Source organism: Rhinatrema bivittatum, chromosome 10, assembly GCF_901001135.1.
Source record: "Rhinatrema bivittatum chromosome 10, aRhiBiv1.1, whole genome shotgun sequence".
Lineage (NCBI taxonomy): Eukaryota > Metazoa > Chordata > Amphibia > Gymnophiona > Rhinatrematidae > Rhinatrema > Rhinatrema bivittatum.
This window is the reverse complement of record NC_042624.1, coordinates 118309048-118327069: the sequence shown is the minus strand read 5'-3', so window position 1 is coordinate 118327069 and position 18022 is coordinate 118309048. Positions and strand designations below refer to the sequence as shown.

The following is an 18022-nucleotide window of genomic DNA, read 5'->3' as shown; positions in this document are numbered from 1 at the left end:
AAGAGGAGCTTACAGGAGCGGATCTCTTGTGCTCCTGGCCTGCTATCTGGCCACGGGTTAGACTTAGAAAATAAACGCACTGTGGAGCCTCTGCTGCTTGTCCTCGCAGGTAGGGGGGACGTCCTGGCAGCGGATCCAGCCTTAGAGACTTTACTTCACCTCTGGCCAGGAGCAAAGTTTCTAGCGTTAATAAAATGTGCACCCGGCCAGCGCACCCCTCTGCACTGGGCTGATCACTCATCTCTGAAAGCTCATTTTCGGGCCGATACAGAAAAACTGCGGGAGCGCCCAGGCCACTCTCCTGGGTGCGCGATTCAGGGAAAAAAAAATGTAAATGAGAGCCCGCGGTAAAAGGAGGCGCTAGGGACACTAGCGCGTCCCTAGCGCCTCCTTTTTGACAGAAGCCGGGGTTTGACAGACAACGCTCAATTTTACCGGCATCAGTTCTCGAACCCGCTGACAGCCACGGGTTCAGAAAACAGACGCCGGCAAAATTGAGCATCCGTCTTCCAACCCGCGGGCCGTGGGCAGATTTTTAATTTTAATTTTTAATATTTTTTTTATTTTTGGGGCCTCCGACTTAATATCGCCTTGATATTAAGTCGGAGGGTGTAGAGAAAAGCAGTTTTTTCTGCTTTTCTGTGCACTTGCCCAGTGCCGGCCGAAATTAATGCCTGCCAAAGGCAGTCGTTACTTTCTGTATTGCACGAGAATGACTAATAGGCCCATCGACATGCATTTGCATGTTGCAGGCGCTATTAGTTTCGGGAAGGGGGGGGGGGGGTTGGCCACGCGTTTTCCACGCGCTATTACCGTCGAAATCGCTCGGCCAAACGGGGGCTAACAGTGCGCTCGGCCTGAGCGCACTTTACTGCATCGGCCCGTTTGTGAGCACGAAACTCCTTGCTGCATTAGGTGCATTAGCTGCATTAGCTGCATTAGCTGCATTAGCTGCATTAGGTGCATTAGCAGTAAGGTTCACGCTCACAAAGTGCGCAGTGAAAAGCAGATGAATGCACCTTTCGGCATCGGCCTATTAGACTGTAAGCCCTCTGAGTGCGGGGAAGTACTGACAGTATTCAAATGTATTCTGCTTTGAGCGTCCAGTGAAAAGGTTTGAGCGAAATAAATCACTGCCCCACCTTTGCTAAGGTCAGGACTGCGGCAGCAGCTCTCGTTGGAACGGCAAGCTTGGGCACATCATGTAGGAACAGAGCAAGGAACAGCTTGAGGCGAACCTGCCATTGTAATAATAGGAAGTAAAATAAAAAGAGTAAAATGGAATAGTGCGAAAAAGAAAGGAGACCTAGGAGTAAGAGTGAAACAGGAAACAGTAGAGCCAAGGAGCAGTCTAATACTGCTCTGCATTGTGCCGTTTCCATGGAGAAAGCAGTGCTGCTGTGCTGTATTGTTATTTAAAATAACAGCAAATGGAAGGAGAAATCAAGCGATGCAGTGAACGACTTTTTCTTTTTTCTTTCTGGTTTATACCTGAGGTGAAAGCTTCATGTCTGCTCCATACCTGCTGTGAAACAGGCAGAACAGCCACTGTTACTCCCGTGCAGCTCAGTCCGGAGCAATAAATCACTCTCAGCTCATTGCTGCTAAAAACCAAACGGATGGATTCCTTTGCAGATCTGTATCGCCCTGCTGCTTGTCCGTCGCAAGGGATAAAAATGAAATTTCCGGTACAAGTTCTACAGAATACTGTGCTGCATGAAATGGATTCATCTTGTCCGTAGCTTATCTGTCTCCATGTTCCCAGGGCCTGCCGGATTTCTCTTCACACAGAGGGTCCCAGGAGGGCCGTGAAGGAGACGGGAGGAGAGGGCCTGGGTGAGCAGTTGGGGAAGAGATGGATAGGTTCTTCCCTGTGTCTACCAGGGACATTTTACATGAATAACTAGGTCAGATGTCCTTCAAAACAGGACAGGATTTCAGGGATTAAATACCCACTCTCTCTCCCTCCTCAGGCCAGACCCCCGCTTCTTCCTGCACTTGTGCTCCTAGCTCTGTGGTTGGCTTTACTCCTGCTGACCCCATGCAATAAGAACATAAGAAAATGCCATGCTGGGTCAGACCAAGGGTCCATCAAGCCCAGCATCCTGTTTCCAACAGTGGCCAATCCAGGCCATAAGAACCTGGCAAGTACCCAAACACTAAGAAGAGCCCATGCTACTGATGCAATTAATAGCAGTGGCTATTCCCTAACTAAACTGATTAATAGCCATTAATGGACTTCTCCTCCAAGAACTTATCCAAACCTTTTTTTAACCCAGCTACACTAAGTGCACTAACCACATCCTCTGGCAACAAATTCCAGAGCTTTATTGTGCGTTGAGTGAAAAAGAATTTTCTCCAATTAGTCTTAAATGTGCTACTTGTTAACCTCATGCACTGTTCCCCTAGTCTTTTTATTATCTGAAGGAGTAAATGACCCATCTGGAACAGGATCTGGGGCAGGCCTTGCTGCTCCAGTGGCAGTTTTAGACCCTGCTCAGAATACAGCAGTGACTATAGCTTGCTAATAACAGGAGGGGAGGAGGATTGCCTGGAGAATATAGAGAAGAGAACTATTCTGCTCCCTAATCCAGGCCCTCCCTGCCTGTGGTTTCTGCTCTTCTGTCATGCAGGGAACGGGAGGGCAGGCTGAGAGGCAGGAGCAGACAAAGCAGAGAAGAGCCCACTCTAAATCCTTGGGCTGCAGGCAGTAATCTGCAGGGAAGGTGGGAGGAAGAGCTGGAGTGAACTGAGCACAGAGCAGAAGCACAGAAAAGGTACTCTGCTCCCTAATCCAGCCCCCCCCTCTGCCATTGCCTACCCCACCATCACCATCACCACTACCTTCTGCCTGGGGAGAGGCTGGAGGGGGACACTGCAGAATAGAAAAAAAAGAGACTGGGATCAACCTGCTTTGGAAAAAAAAACCCCACAGAGACCAGAAAGATAGAGAAAAGCATTTTATTTGCAGTTTGCTGATTTATTTATTTATTTATTTATATTCTTTTCTATACCGACATTCATGGCACAAGTCATATCGCATCGGTTTACATCGAACGAAGGTTTACATCAAACGAGGTAGTCTACATCAAACAGAGATGGATTAACCAAAAAAAAAAAAGTCAGTTAAAGAAGAGGAATGAAGAATGTGGAGGTTATAACTAGGATTAGAAATACAAAAACTGAAAAAATTCAACACGATACATTAGCATTCGCTATATTGTCTGCCGAATAACATGACATAACATAGTAGGGTTTCCATTGACATTTGGTAATACTCTTGGTCCTCATGTTAACATTACAGACACTGCAGTGACCGCATGGTCTGTGTCCAGCTGGTCTAGGGTCTGTCGGACATTTCATTGGTAATGCCAAAGGAGATAATAAGTCTTTCAGATTTTTGTATCATTTATTAGCAATCATAATTTCCTTTTCTTTGAAGGCTGGTAAAACTTGCAATATATGTCAATGTTTTTGCAATATTTTCCTGTCAGTAGACATACAAGTGAATGTAATAGGACAAACTATTTCTGTATTTGAAGACCTAGGTTTGGGTGCTAATAGTGCTTTTCTATTCTGTTTGGATGCACGTTTAAAGCCATCATCTATATGGGTTTCTATTTAAAAACCGTGCTTTCATTTCAGCCAACCTAGTGTTAAAAGTACATTCATCTGTGCAAAGCCGTTTTAACCTGAGAAATTGAGTATAAGGTAAATTTTTCATGAGGGATCTACTATGAAAACTATCATACTTCAATTGGAATATATATAGTGCAGGGATTCTGGAGAAGAGTGGAGGAGTAGCCCAACGGCTTGAGAAGCCAGGATTCCTTGTGACCTTAGCCAAGCCCCCTCACTCTCCATTGCCTCAGCTCCATCATAAGCCCTCTGGGGTAGGGGAATACCTGAAGTGCCTGAGTGTAACTTGCCTTGGGCTACCAATGAAAAGGTATGGGATAAATCCAAAGATATGCCTCCCCCTCCAGCAAACTGGATTCTCTGCAGGCTGTGATGGCTTTTATTGGATCAAAGCAAGTTTTATCCAAAAATGTTACGCATGAGCTGTCCAGACCACAGATGTGAATAATAATTCTGAAGCGACATCTGGAGAAGGGGTCTCTGTGATTTCAAAAGCTCATGCACCGCATATTTAGATAATTCGTAGGCTGATCCAGTAAAAGATTTCGGCATCTGCCAGGAATCCCATGACTGGAATGTAATTTTCAGCATGAAGTTATTGCATGTTCCAGGTGCAGTTTTGCTTTTGTGTTACATGGAGAATGGAAGTTCTAGCTAATTTTGGGAAGCCAAGCAGCGCCTCACCAAGTGGTACAGAGCCTTGATGAGAATCCGGGAACCTGTCAGGGAGGGATCCTGCAAGGATCAGCCAGGACAGTGCATGCCCTTGGCCTTCCCTCGGTGCACATTTTGGGGGTAAGTTTGTAATTTTCTGCAGAGGTTAGTCGGCAGGCACACGCACAAGTTATGCTAGCTCTCAACGCAAACTTACACGCTTCAGTTCTCTTTGAGAATTAGCCCTACAAATCTACCCACGCACACCTAACGCCTGCTAAGAAGTGCGCAGAAGTTTTAAACAGTTTTGAAAATCCAAAAATCTACGGGTAAGTCGAAACCCCATGTGCGTAACTTCACCTGCATATCCGGCAAACGCTTTGTCAAAGGCATAAAACTCTGGGTTTTTTTTACCCCCGGAAATCCCTTCAAGATCTCCTCTTCTGTGTTTGTACAGGAATCTTCTGGGGGGGGGGGGGAATTATCACGATTGTTCGTTTAATTATCAAAATCTCAGGGGGACTCCTCCTACGGCACCCCCCCTACCCCCCCAAAATCCTCAGTTCTGGCAATCCCGTCGCACTCTCGCTGGGCGTCTGGATGGGGGAAAACAGGACAGAGGCAGCAAGGCCCGGGGTCCCTGCAGAGCTAACAGCAATATCAGGAGCAATCAGCAGAGCTCCCCCCTCCCCCCAGCCTTCCGGGGGGGGGGGGGGGGGGAGAAACCCTGCTCCTTCTATGGGAACGGGATGCGCAGAAACCCGGGGGCAAGGAGAAGGAGGCACCGGGGATTTATCAGAACCAGGGGAAAACAGAGCGGAAAGAAAGAATCCAAACTGCTGATAAAGGCCCGGGAAGACTGAAATAAACACTGAAAACAAAGGTCCCTCATTAGAGCGTCCTTTTCCCTGATTAGCACCGGGGACAGGCGAGAAAGAGAGGCCGGGACCTGAGAGACCCGGGTGCAAATCTTACTTCTGCCGTGGGTGCTGCCTGTGAGCTTGGGTAAGGCAGGACCCCCCCTAGGGTCTTCAGGATATGCATAGGAGGTGGGGCATGCAAATATTTCTTATGCATATTCATTAGAGATATCCCGAAGACCCAGCTGGGTGGGGGGAGCCCCAAGGTCCGGCTCGAGTACCGCCGGGGGAAGACCCTTTATTTCCCATCGCCTCTTCCCTGGTAAACTCTACGGGGAGAGGGTTCCTTACATTTGGGTGCAATTCCTTGTAATACGCCCTGATTTACGGCACAATGCAAACTCTGAATATAATTTGTAGAAAGGTCGACGTGGCGGTTTTGCAGTTTTTGGGTGTAGATTTCTGTTCTGTTCCTCATTCAGCAGCAGCAGCAGCAGCTCCTACAGACATCGCCGCTCCAGAAGGGACTCAGCGGTTTGGGCTCCAGGAGGCCCAGTGCTTCAGTTTTCCTGGAAGGCTTCCTCTTCAGATATTTGCTGTAGGTGCTGGTGCTTTGCTGGCTCTCTTCAGTGGATCTGTGGTATCTTCCTCATCACTCTGCCCGTAGGACAATCCTTCCCTAATGAAGAGGAAGAGGCCTGTGCTGGTGGTGGAGCCTCTGAATTCTGGGGATGGAAGAATGGGCCTGGGTTACTCAGCTGCAGGGAGAGAAGACCACCCTGCGCCTCACGTGCACGTGGCCGGCAGCGCCGAGTGCCCGTGGACTGGGGAACTGTAGCTTTTCCTAGTTGTCTCCGAGACCAGCAGCGCCTGTGAGTTATTGTGTGTGGAAATGGGAGCCCGGTGTGCGGTAGGTTCAAGCAACTGTTTACTGACCCCGTCTGGCCTGTGCTACAGGTCGGCGTTAGGAACATCTATCCCTGCTTAGCAGTCGCCGCATCACTTTGGCAGGAATGTGCTAGCAGGCAGCATTTTCCTCCCCATCTCCAGATGTTTTAGGAAGCGTTGAACTGTGGCTCTCCTTATGCTAAATTGGTAACACGATGACCTCTAATAAGAAGCAGGCTCTGAGGAATAGCAAAAGAATTGAGTGACCTCCTACAGTAACTCACAGGAAGGGATTCCCTCGGGCCAGACTCCAGGGGTTGGCTGTGGCCTGCGCATTTTTCTGATAAGACACAGAGTGGGAAAAACCCCTTTTAGGGCATCAGAGGGGGCAGCAGGGCTAATGATATAATTGTGGCTGAGTTATTTGCTCCTCCCCTCTCTTCCATATGACGATTTGAAAGACGGGAGTTGGTTACTGAATGCACTGAGTGCCTGATTTCCCTTTTTCAGACACAGGTCTTTGCAGTCTTAGATTCATGGCTGGGGGGGGGGGGGGGGGCAGAGTTGCTTCTGGAAGCCTTCGGTGTTTGCAGGTTCCTCTGCAATCTGTCCCTGCGAGGGATGCGGTGCAGGGCATTTTGGAGCTCTCCCGGCCCATGTCAGTGCAGGACTTGCTGATGTGGGTGGCCTGCCTTCCTGGGCCGCTGTTTGGCCTGTTCTGGGGAGTCACCCTACCGATCGGCATTAGGATAGGAACATCTATTCATGCAGCAATGCTTCCAGGTTAGGGTGAGAGGAAGAGGGTCCCCCCCAAGGAAGAACTGGTGAACCTTTGACAAACTGCTTGAACCGTGCGTGCCCTGGCACCCGGGGAGTCAGCAGCACGTCTGGAGCAGTAAGCACAGGATGCCTGGAGGCTGTGCAGCCCCCCTACCTGTCCCATACGATGAGGGCCTACCTCAAAGAGGAAGGCAGAAGGTGAATTAGACAAACTCATCTAAAAAAAAAAAAACAACCTACAAATTTAAATTGGAGTGAGAAATTGAAAATGCCTGTAGGCAGTACACCCAGTTTATTCTCCGCAGCATCTCTGCAGGCACTGCCCTGTCTCTGAGCACCCAGGATCTCCTGTGTTTTACTGAAATGTTTTGGGCTCCCAGCTGTTGCTATGTACTGAAGTCAGTGAGTCAGTGTCTGCCCAGGGAGGCCTCCCTCTCCTCCCTGTAACCAGGATTCCTCAGCACCCAGCTGCTTGCTGTAAAGAGCAGGCCAGATCTTTTTTTTTTTTTTTTGCTGCTTCTGTTCTTACCTCTAGTGCTCTTATTCCCAATTCCCCTTTCTCTTTTGATCCCAGACGTATTTGTAGGTTTTTGGTTTTTTTTTTTTAATGTATTTCTAATCATTTGTTTTTGGAATTATAAAATCGGGCTTTTTGCATTTTAATTGTATTCCACATTCAGCACAGCTAGAGGCAAATCGCTTTCTGGCCCTTCCTCCACTTCTTCTTGCGTGTGGGGTTCATGGGTGGAGGCGCTAGATGTCTTTGCTCTCTGACCCCCACAGTGGCAGTGACTGAAGGTCATCGCCTTCCGATGGCCGCTTCCTCGGGCTGGGGTGAAAGGGGCAAATTCCACCTTCAGGTGTTTTCACCGGCAAACGAATGCGCCTGTGCTGCATGGGAACATCTGCTGGTGCTTCCTTTTGCGTTTTAAGCAAGCACCTCTGGAATTCCGCCGCACCCGGGGCAGCGCTGCCGGGTTTTGCTCTGCCTTGTTTTTCTCCTCTTCGCCTATGGCAATGCCCCTGCCGGACCCGCAGAGTTGTTCGCGACCCCCTGGATCCGCACGTTTTGGGGCCCATCTGACCTGCTCCTCGGCTTAATGAAGTGGGATGGCGTGCGCGCCTTGTTTCCCGTGGCGCCACCTTTGCTATCCCTGCTCGGCTCCCGGGAGCTGGAAGGCTGCATCCCCGGCGCCCCGGCCTGTTTCTTACCCTGCTCGCTGGATAAAGGGGGCATTCGGCTACCCGGAGGGCCCAAGCAGGTCGGAAAAGTAGGCATTAGGACAGACACAGTGACAAGTAAATCATGGCTCTCCACCCTGCTGCCAGCACTTCCAGAATGAGGATTGCGATTTGCTGATTGCATGGTCTCCTGTTTTTGTTTGATACGGTCCTGGGGGGAAAGAGAAGTAAGAAAATAAAAATGGAAAAGGCAGATCCCTGTGCACAGTTCTGCGCTGTTTCCTTTCCTTCCAAGTAGGTCAGGTAGCTTCACTAGCACTCGCCCCCTGTTTTCCCCCAGACTTAGGGAGATAAAATGACAGCCTTAATTACAAGCAGGGCTTCCTTATCCTTCTGTTTTCACAGAGAGAAATAATTACAGGCAGAGTGGATGTGTGGGCCAGGCTTGTATTTATTTTCTGCCTGGATGAAAGGGAGAAACGCCCGCAGCAGAGCACATCTGGAGGAAGCCATTGATTTGAGAGAGGGGGGAGTCTTACAGGTGTTCCGGTGCCAGAGAGTGACCCAGCCTTCTGCACCACTGTCATGATGCAGGACGTAAGGCAGCTTTTCTCAAGCGATCCTGGCTGTCAGGCATGGGAGAGGTTTGCAAGCATTGAAAGCCCAGTGTGGATGTCCCTGTGCGCCGCCCCCACTGTGGGTGCTCTCATTCGGGGGGTGTGACTCCCCCCTTAGCAGCATTCACAGTGGTCAGTTAGCAATCCCCGTTTTTATGAGGGCAAGCTCATGTTTATCCATGCCCGGTTATAAAGTCAAATACATTCACACCTCGCTATAATATCCACGGCTTATAAAGTCACCAGGGGTGCAAAGTCAGTCTAAAGCCATTTTGTAGCTGCACAGAGAGTCTGCCGTGCTTTGCCTGTGCTGTCTGGAGTCAGCGATCCTTTCAGGACAGGTCCTGTAGATTGTCCCAGTAAGATTTACTTTAACTGGTTTCATTGCCAGCCCCCCCCCGATAATTATTTATTTATTTTCTCATGTCATAGTTGGAAAAAGATCACAATTTTTTTCCAAAGGAAAGTTGTTCTTTCTCACTCTGTAGCTGTTTTTGTCTCGGCAGGCCTACCTAAGAGCCATAGATGTGAAGATCCTGCATCAGCTGATGGCCGTCAACGAGGGCATCGAGGCCGTGAAATGGCTCCTGGAAGAGAAGGGAGCCCTCACCAGTCGCTGTAGCAGCCTGACCAGCAGCCAGTACAGCCTGCTGGAGAGCCAGGAGACCTCCAGGCGAGGGAGCTGGAACAGCCTCCAGGACCCCAATGATAAGCTGGACAGTATCTCCATCGGGAGCTACCTGGACACTCTTGCTGATGAAATGGACGAGTACTGCCAGAGCACTTCTGAGCCAATAATGTGCCCGCCTAGCCATCAGGGTCTACCTCTGGCCAAGGCCGACCCAGACAGGGCCACCTTCTACAGGTCCAACCCTGCATTCTCCAGGGCGGAGCCTCAGGATTACCTCAGGATGGAGCACTGCTTGGCCACACCCACTGGAGAGCAGGGAGCCATGGACCTCAGCAGAGCCCCTAAGCAGCAGGGCCCACAGTCTCCCGTGGCCAATGGCTTCCTGGGCAAGCAGACGCCGGGACTGGCTCACGGTCCGGAAGCCAAGTTATCGACACTGGAAAAGCAAGAGCAGGAGAGCCCTAAGGTGACTTCTTATAAGAACAACAGAGGGGAGTTCGAAAAGCATAAACGGAGTAGCCCAGCGCATCTGGAATACGACAGCCACTGGCGCTGGGTGCAGTCTCAGGATGACGTGACCTTCTTGTGACACTCGACCAGGTGGTCCCTGTGCCCACTCTTCATCCAGCCCTCTGTGCAGTGTTTGAGGCTCACCTTTGCTGCTTGTGGGCCTGCAGCTGTACCCAGCTTGCTTCAGTGAATGTGCTTAGAGGTTAGGGAGTGTACGCCAAGCAGGCTTGTGTTGTCTTCAGATTAACCCACTGCCGCCCAGGTGGAATTGGGGAATAGAAATTTGCATTTCTAGCACTTTTACCTAAACCGAAGCCCTTTCTTGTACTTAGGAAACCTACATACAGCCACCCCTTTCTGCTGAGTTTGGTGCTTGATCTGCATGACAGCAGAAAGAGATGGGAATAGGTGGAGGGAGGCAGGGGGATTTGCCCAGCATCGCACGGAGGCCGTGGTGGAACTGGGATTAGAACAGGAAGATGAAGTGACCTTCTAAAGGTCATGTAGAGCACGGGTGGCAGGGCAGGACGAGAACTCCTGCTGCTCCCACGCTCTCCAGGCTCACAGGTCCTTTGCAGCAACCACCGAGGAGCTGATGGGAGTGCTGCGTGTGCCGTCTAATCTGCCTCTCAGAGAAGGTTTACAAAGCCTTCTGGGCTCTCTAACTTACCGGCTGCCTATTTCTATCCCGGCGTTAGTGTTGTTATGGAACAGTTACACATGCAAGCATCCTTCAGAAGTACCTACGTCTTAGGAAAGGAATCCGAGCAGTGAAAGCAGCAGTGCTGCCGGATTCCTAAGGAACGTGGAGTTGGGTGGGTTAAGAGAGAAAGGGATGCTTTTCCTCCATGTTTGCTAATATTAATTAATATGTTTGCAGATCCATCGCTCTGCTTTTGTGTGCCCTCGGCGTACTAGTGATGATCAAAATAATATATTTTAAAGGCAGTATTTTTTGCTTATTGACTTGGGAGTGCCAGTGTTTGGAATTATAGTATATATCTATATATATATATAGGTTTATGTTTTAGTGTAGGCTCTCGAGAGCCACAAACTGGCCAGGTTTTCAGGATCTCCACAGTGATTATGCAGGAGACAGATTTGCATGCACCGTATGCAAATCTGTCTCCTGCATAATCATTGTGGAGATCCTGAAAACCTGGCCCGTTTGTGGCTGTTGAGAACTGGAATCGACCACCCCTGTTACAGGAGCTCTTTTTCTGGTAAGGATAGCTGTCAGGTCTCCAGAAGCACGGCGGTCAGTGCTTGCAGGACGGTAACATTTTAGGGCTCCAGTGGGGGCCAGGCACTGTCTTCCCTATCTCAGGGAGGCTGGCCAGCAGCGCTGATGTTGGGCACGGACCTCTGTGATCTTTAGTGGCAGCCGTCCCTTCCCGCCATCCCTGCAATGTTCCCTCTTCCAGCAGTGCTTCAAGCAACGACTGGCTTCCCCTTCCCTCCAGGTTTCCTTGAATTGTAGACGTTCCTGCCTCTTGCTTTAATGCACAGGCTCTATCTTCCTGTCTCCTCCTCAGAATAGCTCCTCAGGCAGGGGGATACCAATCTCAGGGCTTAGTCTGTTAGCTCCCCACCAGGGTAACCCTACTGGAGGATACAGGTAGTTGACTCGGCGCTGATCAGCGATCAGGAAGACTTTCAGCACTGTCGTTCTGCTGATGGGTGGAGCTCACGTTTATTATTTTTTTTAAAACAACTTTCTTGAAGTTGTTCGGAGCAGCAAAGAAATGATGTAGATTAAGAACAGAGCAATAAGGAATGTGCAGTCTGGCTGATGTACAGCTGTGGCATTGTAATTGATATATCCTGTGTGGCATGTTTCTAGCAGCACTTACCATTGGGTCAGACAATGTCACGTGACAAAACACAAGTAAACTATTGACTGGGCACTTCATTGTCAAATGTCTTTTTTCCTTTAGAAGAGTGTCATGAAGTAAATATTAACTTATCACCGCCAGAGACAGTATCGTCTTTTGCTTTGTGTTCAATCCCTATATATTCGTTTGAGGGTCACTCTTCCTTTCCGAGGGGTGAATATTTTTCACTGCTGATCCCCTGAGCAATCCATACTTGCTGTATATGAAACAAACCGGCCCTGAGCTGAAATACAAAACCATCTGAGGGAGGAACTTTTGTGGTCTAGAAAGCTTAGGTATTATGTCAGAAGTGTCTAACTCCAGTCCTCAAGAGTCACAAACAGGCCTGGTCTTCAGCATCTCCACAAATGAAAAAGCAGGCGATACATTTGCCTTCGTTGTATGCAAATCTATCTCATGCATATTCATTGCGGACATCCTGAACACCAGGCCTGTTTATGGCTCTTGAGCACTGCAGTATTAGAACATAAGAACATAAGAACTTGCCATGCTGGGTCAGACCGAGGGTCCATCAAGCCCAGCATCCTGTTTCCAACAGAGGCCAAACCAGGCCACAAGAACCTGGCAATTACCCAAACACGAAGAACATCTTTTCATTATTATTATGTCAGTTTAATAAAAGGCCCCACAACCTGTAAAGGTTCTGGCAGCCCTTCCACAAGAGTAGATGACTGGCCTTCCTAGCATGGGTTGTAAAGACATGTACAGAAGCCATGGTCACAGCCACAGTCGGTCAGCTCAACAGCCTGTTCAGCCATCCGCGCCAAACAGGAACATCCCTGAAAAGAAGGAGGTGGTGCCTCACCCCCCCCCCCCCCTTGACTTGCTGATTGCTTGGGAAAGTGGTGGCAGATCCTTCTCACGCTCTCAGCCGCACGTCTCCTCCTGCCTATTGCCCCCTCTGCCGGGCTGCCTCTGGGGTGATGGGATGATCAGCCAACCTGGAGATGCCGGTGGCTTGTTGGTCAGTGGCCAGGTGAGTAGCAGCAGAAGGGTTGGGGTGAGGGTGAAGAGACTGAGCAGCTGACGATTCTCAGGTGCACCAAATAAAACTCAACACCCCCTGAGGCTATTGAGTTTTATTCGATCTGTTAAATCCCATTGTTGTTGACCCATTTAGAAGATAATTACAAAGGATGGAACCCCCCATGTGTGTTTCACACCTGCTTCCTCTGGCAAAAGTTACTTATCTAGTAACTTTTCACACAGTATACTGCTTTCCCTGTAGGTGCAAGGACTTTTATTGGGCTGACTGAAGAGTTTCCCAGAGGTGATGGACAGGAGCCTTTGAGTCCCTATGAGTCCTTTCTTCAGAGGCGACCAAAAAAGGGACGCACTGGACTTCAAAATGCACATGCAGCCTCGTCTCTGAAAGATTTGTATGACGGTCCAAAAACGATCCCCTTTCCTCCAGGACTAGAGTGCTGCACTGTCACGCGGTGACTAAGACACTCGCTTCTAGACTGTGTTCCCATCTCACACCAGGGGACAATGCTCGCTTTATTTAATGGGCTGGGAACGTTCAGCTCATGAAAACCATTTGGTTTTGATCATGATTGATGACTGATGGTATCACTAAAGTGTGGCCTGATGGAGTCTCTCATGAGACATCTGTGAGGCTCTCCTAGAACTAAATGAACTGCAACCACAGAACTAAAGTCCTCGACAAGTGAGACTTGCACCATAAATCTGTTTGTGCACCAGTGCTTACACAGCGGAGCAGCCCGGTAGCACAGAAATGTGTGCGTGCACCAATAAAAGCAGATGCTGCAGCAGTGGAGAACACTGGTGGGATGTGCCCCTCGGGTTCTCCGAAGTCCAGGAAGACCAAGATGGCCCTATCAACGTTTATCATCAAAGGATTCATAGCAACTAAGGCACCAGAAAACATGAATGATGAAAAAGCAAGGGCAGAGATTGTGTGTGTGGCAGAAGTTTGGGGACATGGGCTTCCTACTTTCAGCTGCTATTCTCTTCCCTACTTTCACATTAGTCCTTGTTTCAGGACTCCATAAAATGACTGCTGCCTTGATCCATTTTTATGTGAATAGCTAGGATTTGAAGCAAGGTACTGGGTTTACTGCTTCCTGGCCCTTCAGAGCGTGAGGGACACAGTGCACCAATTTAACCCGAATAAATGAACTCATTTTCAGTATGAAGGTTTCAGAGAAGAAGGGACCTTACTGTACAGGACGGTTCAGGGCCATTCTCACAAGCAGGCTTCACGCTCAGCCCTCACTGTAGGGAGTATGGATCTAGCAAAAAAACAACAACAAACCTAACCATAACCAGAGGAAAGCTCCTGGGCCATTTGGTTTATTGACTTGGTTCTGTACAGCATGGCAGGGCTGTTTTGTGCCTTGCTCTGCTTTGTTAATGCTGCAGGCTTTCCCACGGATCTCACGGTGAGCGGGAGCTATGGAGATTTGTTGGGCTTTTAACCTGCTCATCTCTGCCAACTGACCTAAGATGAGCTGGGCAGTTACTTTTCTAATTCTTCTCATGGAATTTAAAATAAGATTGTCTTACGAACACCCCGTTCACCTGAGTTGGCAGGTATGGCAAGGCTAAAAGCCCCCTAGAGTAGACCAAACCCTCACAGATTTCCAGAGCTAATCCTGATAGTGAGGATGGGATTAAGAAAAATCAATACCTACAGTACCTGAATGTAATCCACGTTGAAGCGCTGAAAAAAAGTGTGAAAAGCAGAATATAAATCTAAATAAGTAAAATACATTAAATTTTGAGTTAAAATGTAAAAATAACTCGACACTGACCTCCAATTTTTAAGGTCTCGCAATTTTCGAAAAGGTAAATCTAATTTCAAATTCGGAATAATCAGCCTTCAAAACTCCCAGGTGTACAAGTTCATCCAGTTTAGTTGAAACAAAATTTGAAAATTTTGGAAGCGTGTTCATCTACAAATAAAAGAAAATAGTTTTAGACTATTTTTTTTTATTAGTGTATAAATTTTAAGCTCCCTACCTGGTCTAGAAGTTGATTAGAATTATTAGAATGTGTGTGTGTGTGTGGTGTATGTATGTATATACTATGAATACATATATACTTTATGTGTTATGTTTTTATGGCTTGTGTCGGTCGGTCATGTCATTCACACTGTCATGTCTATCTCTGGCTACCAGAAAGTGCCCAGAACAGTGGAAAGTGCAATGTGCAAAGACAATATACTCAGTCCGCAAAACACCTTCACAAGCACACACAGAGATACACATGCACACAGCACAGACACACGCATGTAGACAGACATACTCAGCAGCACAGGCATGCAGATATACAAACACATAGAGGCAGACACACACTCATAAGCACACACACACAGACTGCCACACACACACACAAGCAAAGGCAACAGGTGCACTCACAGACGCACACTCGCAGGCTGTTATTAACCAGATAATATGAGCAACACCAGGTAATGTTCACTAATATGCTCTGTCTATGAAGCCCTGTCTCTCACGCTCCCACACACAGGAACAGACAGGCATAGACACATACACAGGGGTGCACAAAAGCTCACACAAGTGCGCACTCAAGCTAGCACAAGCTCACTGAAGCATGCAAAAGCAAGCACAAGCTTGTAAAAGCATGCATAGGCTCCCATATGTGCACACACTGGCTCACACACACGCACACACAAGCAGACCCATACTCACAGGCACAGGCCCTCATATATACACACAATCAGGTACAGGCACTCACACACACGAGGCACACACACACTGGCTCACCCAAAAACACACACATGCAATCACAGGCACCCACACAGATATGCAAAGGCATATCCTCCCCCCCCCCACACACACACAAGCCCTCTACCGGCACAGGCACACACACAGGCTGTTACAGACCAGACTACTTGAGCAACACTGGTGTGTTTTTAGTTTTTATGATCGATAACAAAAGTAGCCACCTGCTTCTTACTTATCTGACATGTGTGTAGATATATATATATATATATATCTCTACACACACAGTATATATATCTACACACACACATGTCAGATAAAAAAGAAGCAGCTATTTATATCAGATATAAGTGAAATGTGTTGACAAATCACTAACGGCAAACAGAACCATTTCTAGTAATATGGATGAGTGCCCTCAGGTGGCTACTTTTGTTATCGATCATAAAAACTTAAAACAATTGGGGATTTTAACATTTTGTCCCCTGGGCTTATATGATGGAGATCTATGGTTGCAATCCTGCATGCTAGATAATGAAAGAAGTTTATGCAGGAGAAAGTGCAGGCCATGGCTGTTAAGAGTGCAGTCGTAGTGCAATGAGTAAAGATGTTAAAACAGCAGCGAGCAGAAGTCAATCTAATTTGCAGACTTTAAACAGCATTTACTTGCTCTGTAAACAAAGCCTTTCCCATATCAGCTATGAAGTTCCATTAGGTTTCTCCCACCAGGAGTGGGATCCGTTCCCATGACCTTGCCAGAGCTCTGGGATAGAGTGGAGACCTCCCCAAAGCTCTCACAGTGCTATTTATAATGCTGGCACTGCAGAAGTGACACAGGGAGAGATGGGACTCATGTCTGGGACCAGCAGAGCTGAGAATGCTTGAAAGGGAAGGGAAGCTTGGAGAACAGAATCTGGCTCCAGACTAGGATGGAGGGATTCACCATACGCCTTCCAGACTCCACCAGCTTGCATCCAGAAATACGTGTGGCTTTCTGGAAAATGCATCTCTGGAGCGCCGAGCCAGGATCGTGCAAGCTAGGTCACCCTGAGGGTAACTATCAAACGGTGCCCCCTCCTCCCCTCAATGCATGTGGGCTACTCAGGCCAATGTAAGATCAGGTGCGTAAAAGCCACGCGTCCATAGTAGACACACGTTTTTTTTAACGCGCATACATTCACCTCTCCTGGGCGCTCAATAAAACAGGCAAATGAGCTGCCCCGCTAAGAGGGTCGCGCAATGGATAATTTGTGCGGCCCTAGCGCTCTGCACCAGGCACCCAGGAGAAGTGGCTGTGCCTCCACAACAGCCTGGCCAGGTCTGGTCCCGATTGTTCCTTCTCAGTGAAAGGACCAATCCCCTTTCAGGACAGCCTTCTGAAAGTGACAGTGACAGTGAATGGACCAATGGGCAGTAAGTGTAGCAGTGAATACATTAATATTAAGTACCCTGTGTGTGCAGGTTACCAAAAGGGACGCTCAATTTATGAGCATCTGTTTTATCTGGCAGCAGCTAATTTACTGACACAATATGCGTGCACAACATCATACACAGCCCTGAGAGTGTATATTGTGGGTGTATATTGTGTGCCCTGAATTTTTTTTTTTTTTTTACGTCATTACTGAAGCCCTTGAAGGTCCTGACTGTAAGCCACTGCTGCCTAGGAATATGAGAAATGGAGCAAGGCTCCAATAAAGAGCATTTATTTCTATGAAAATGTTTGTGACAACAATTTAATCTTGGGACAGCTGCCAAAGGCTTTAAAAGGTGCTTTGTTTCATTATCAACTTAGCGGGATATTTGCGAATGGCTCTTTTCCTGATGTGAAAAAAAAAAGCAGCAGAATGGTGGAGATCATTAAACCAGCGGCCAGACAATAGCCTGCTTGTCTCTGGTTAATTGAACGAGAGGGCCAATGAATGGTTTCTTTCTCCGTCCCTAACGTCAGAAGGAATCCTTTGCAGGTTGCTGGTGTTGTGGCAATGCCCTCTCCGAGCTTTCTGCCAGCTTGTTTGGGAGGCGCTGGCAGCGGTGGGATCAATGATCTGCTTGTGCAGACCCAGCTTCCTTAGACCCGTGAGTGCGCACTCACCCACGCATTCGTGCATGCCCGACGCGCGCTCACCCCCACATAAGCGGCCCACGCGTGTGTCCAAAGCTACGCTGCTGCAGTAGTGTTAAGGCACGCCAGTGACTGTCGGTCTATTGCTGCACACCACATGCATAATATAGGCAGCAGGAGGTCAAAGGTTGAGGGTCAGGAATCCGAGAAATGTTGGAATATCCTGAAATGTCGCAAGTCTGACCTCAGTAAATACAAATTTATCTCATGCATATTTATTGTGGGCGTCCTGAAAACCTGACTGGTTAAAGGATCACTAGCTCAGGTCTGGGAGGCCCATGGTCTTCTTGTTAAGCCAGGGATCAATTTTCTTGATTTTTGTTTTGTAACTTGTGATGTCCCCATAGTGTCTTTTACTGAGCACCTCTGCATGCACCCACCCGACACCCTGCCGGCTCTGAGCCCAACCTGTCCTCTCAGCCTAGAATAAAGAGGAGTTATTCGCAGCCAGGCCCGCAGCATGCTGATGGATGGACTGTAGCTGAGATAATGGTTTTCTCCCTCTAAGGGTGCACAGTTCCTTGCTGCTGTGCGCTGGAA

At 48.3% G+C, this 18022-nt stretch overlaps 1 protein-coding gene across 1 annotated transcript in view; it reads left to right on the top strand.

Moving 5' to 3' along the window:
- Positions 1-11668, top strand: part of LURAP1 (leucine rich adaptor protein 1) — a 28963-nt gene extending 17295 nt beyond the window's left edge. The window contains exon 2 of the mRNA XM_029618224.1: positions 9127-11668. Coding sequence (XP_029474084.1) covers positions 9127-9840 — 714 coding nt within the window. The 3' untranslated portion in view covers positions 9841-11668. The remainder of the gene's footprint in view (positions 1-9126) is intronic.
- The last annotated feature ends 6354 nt before the right edge of the window (positions 11669-18022 follow it).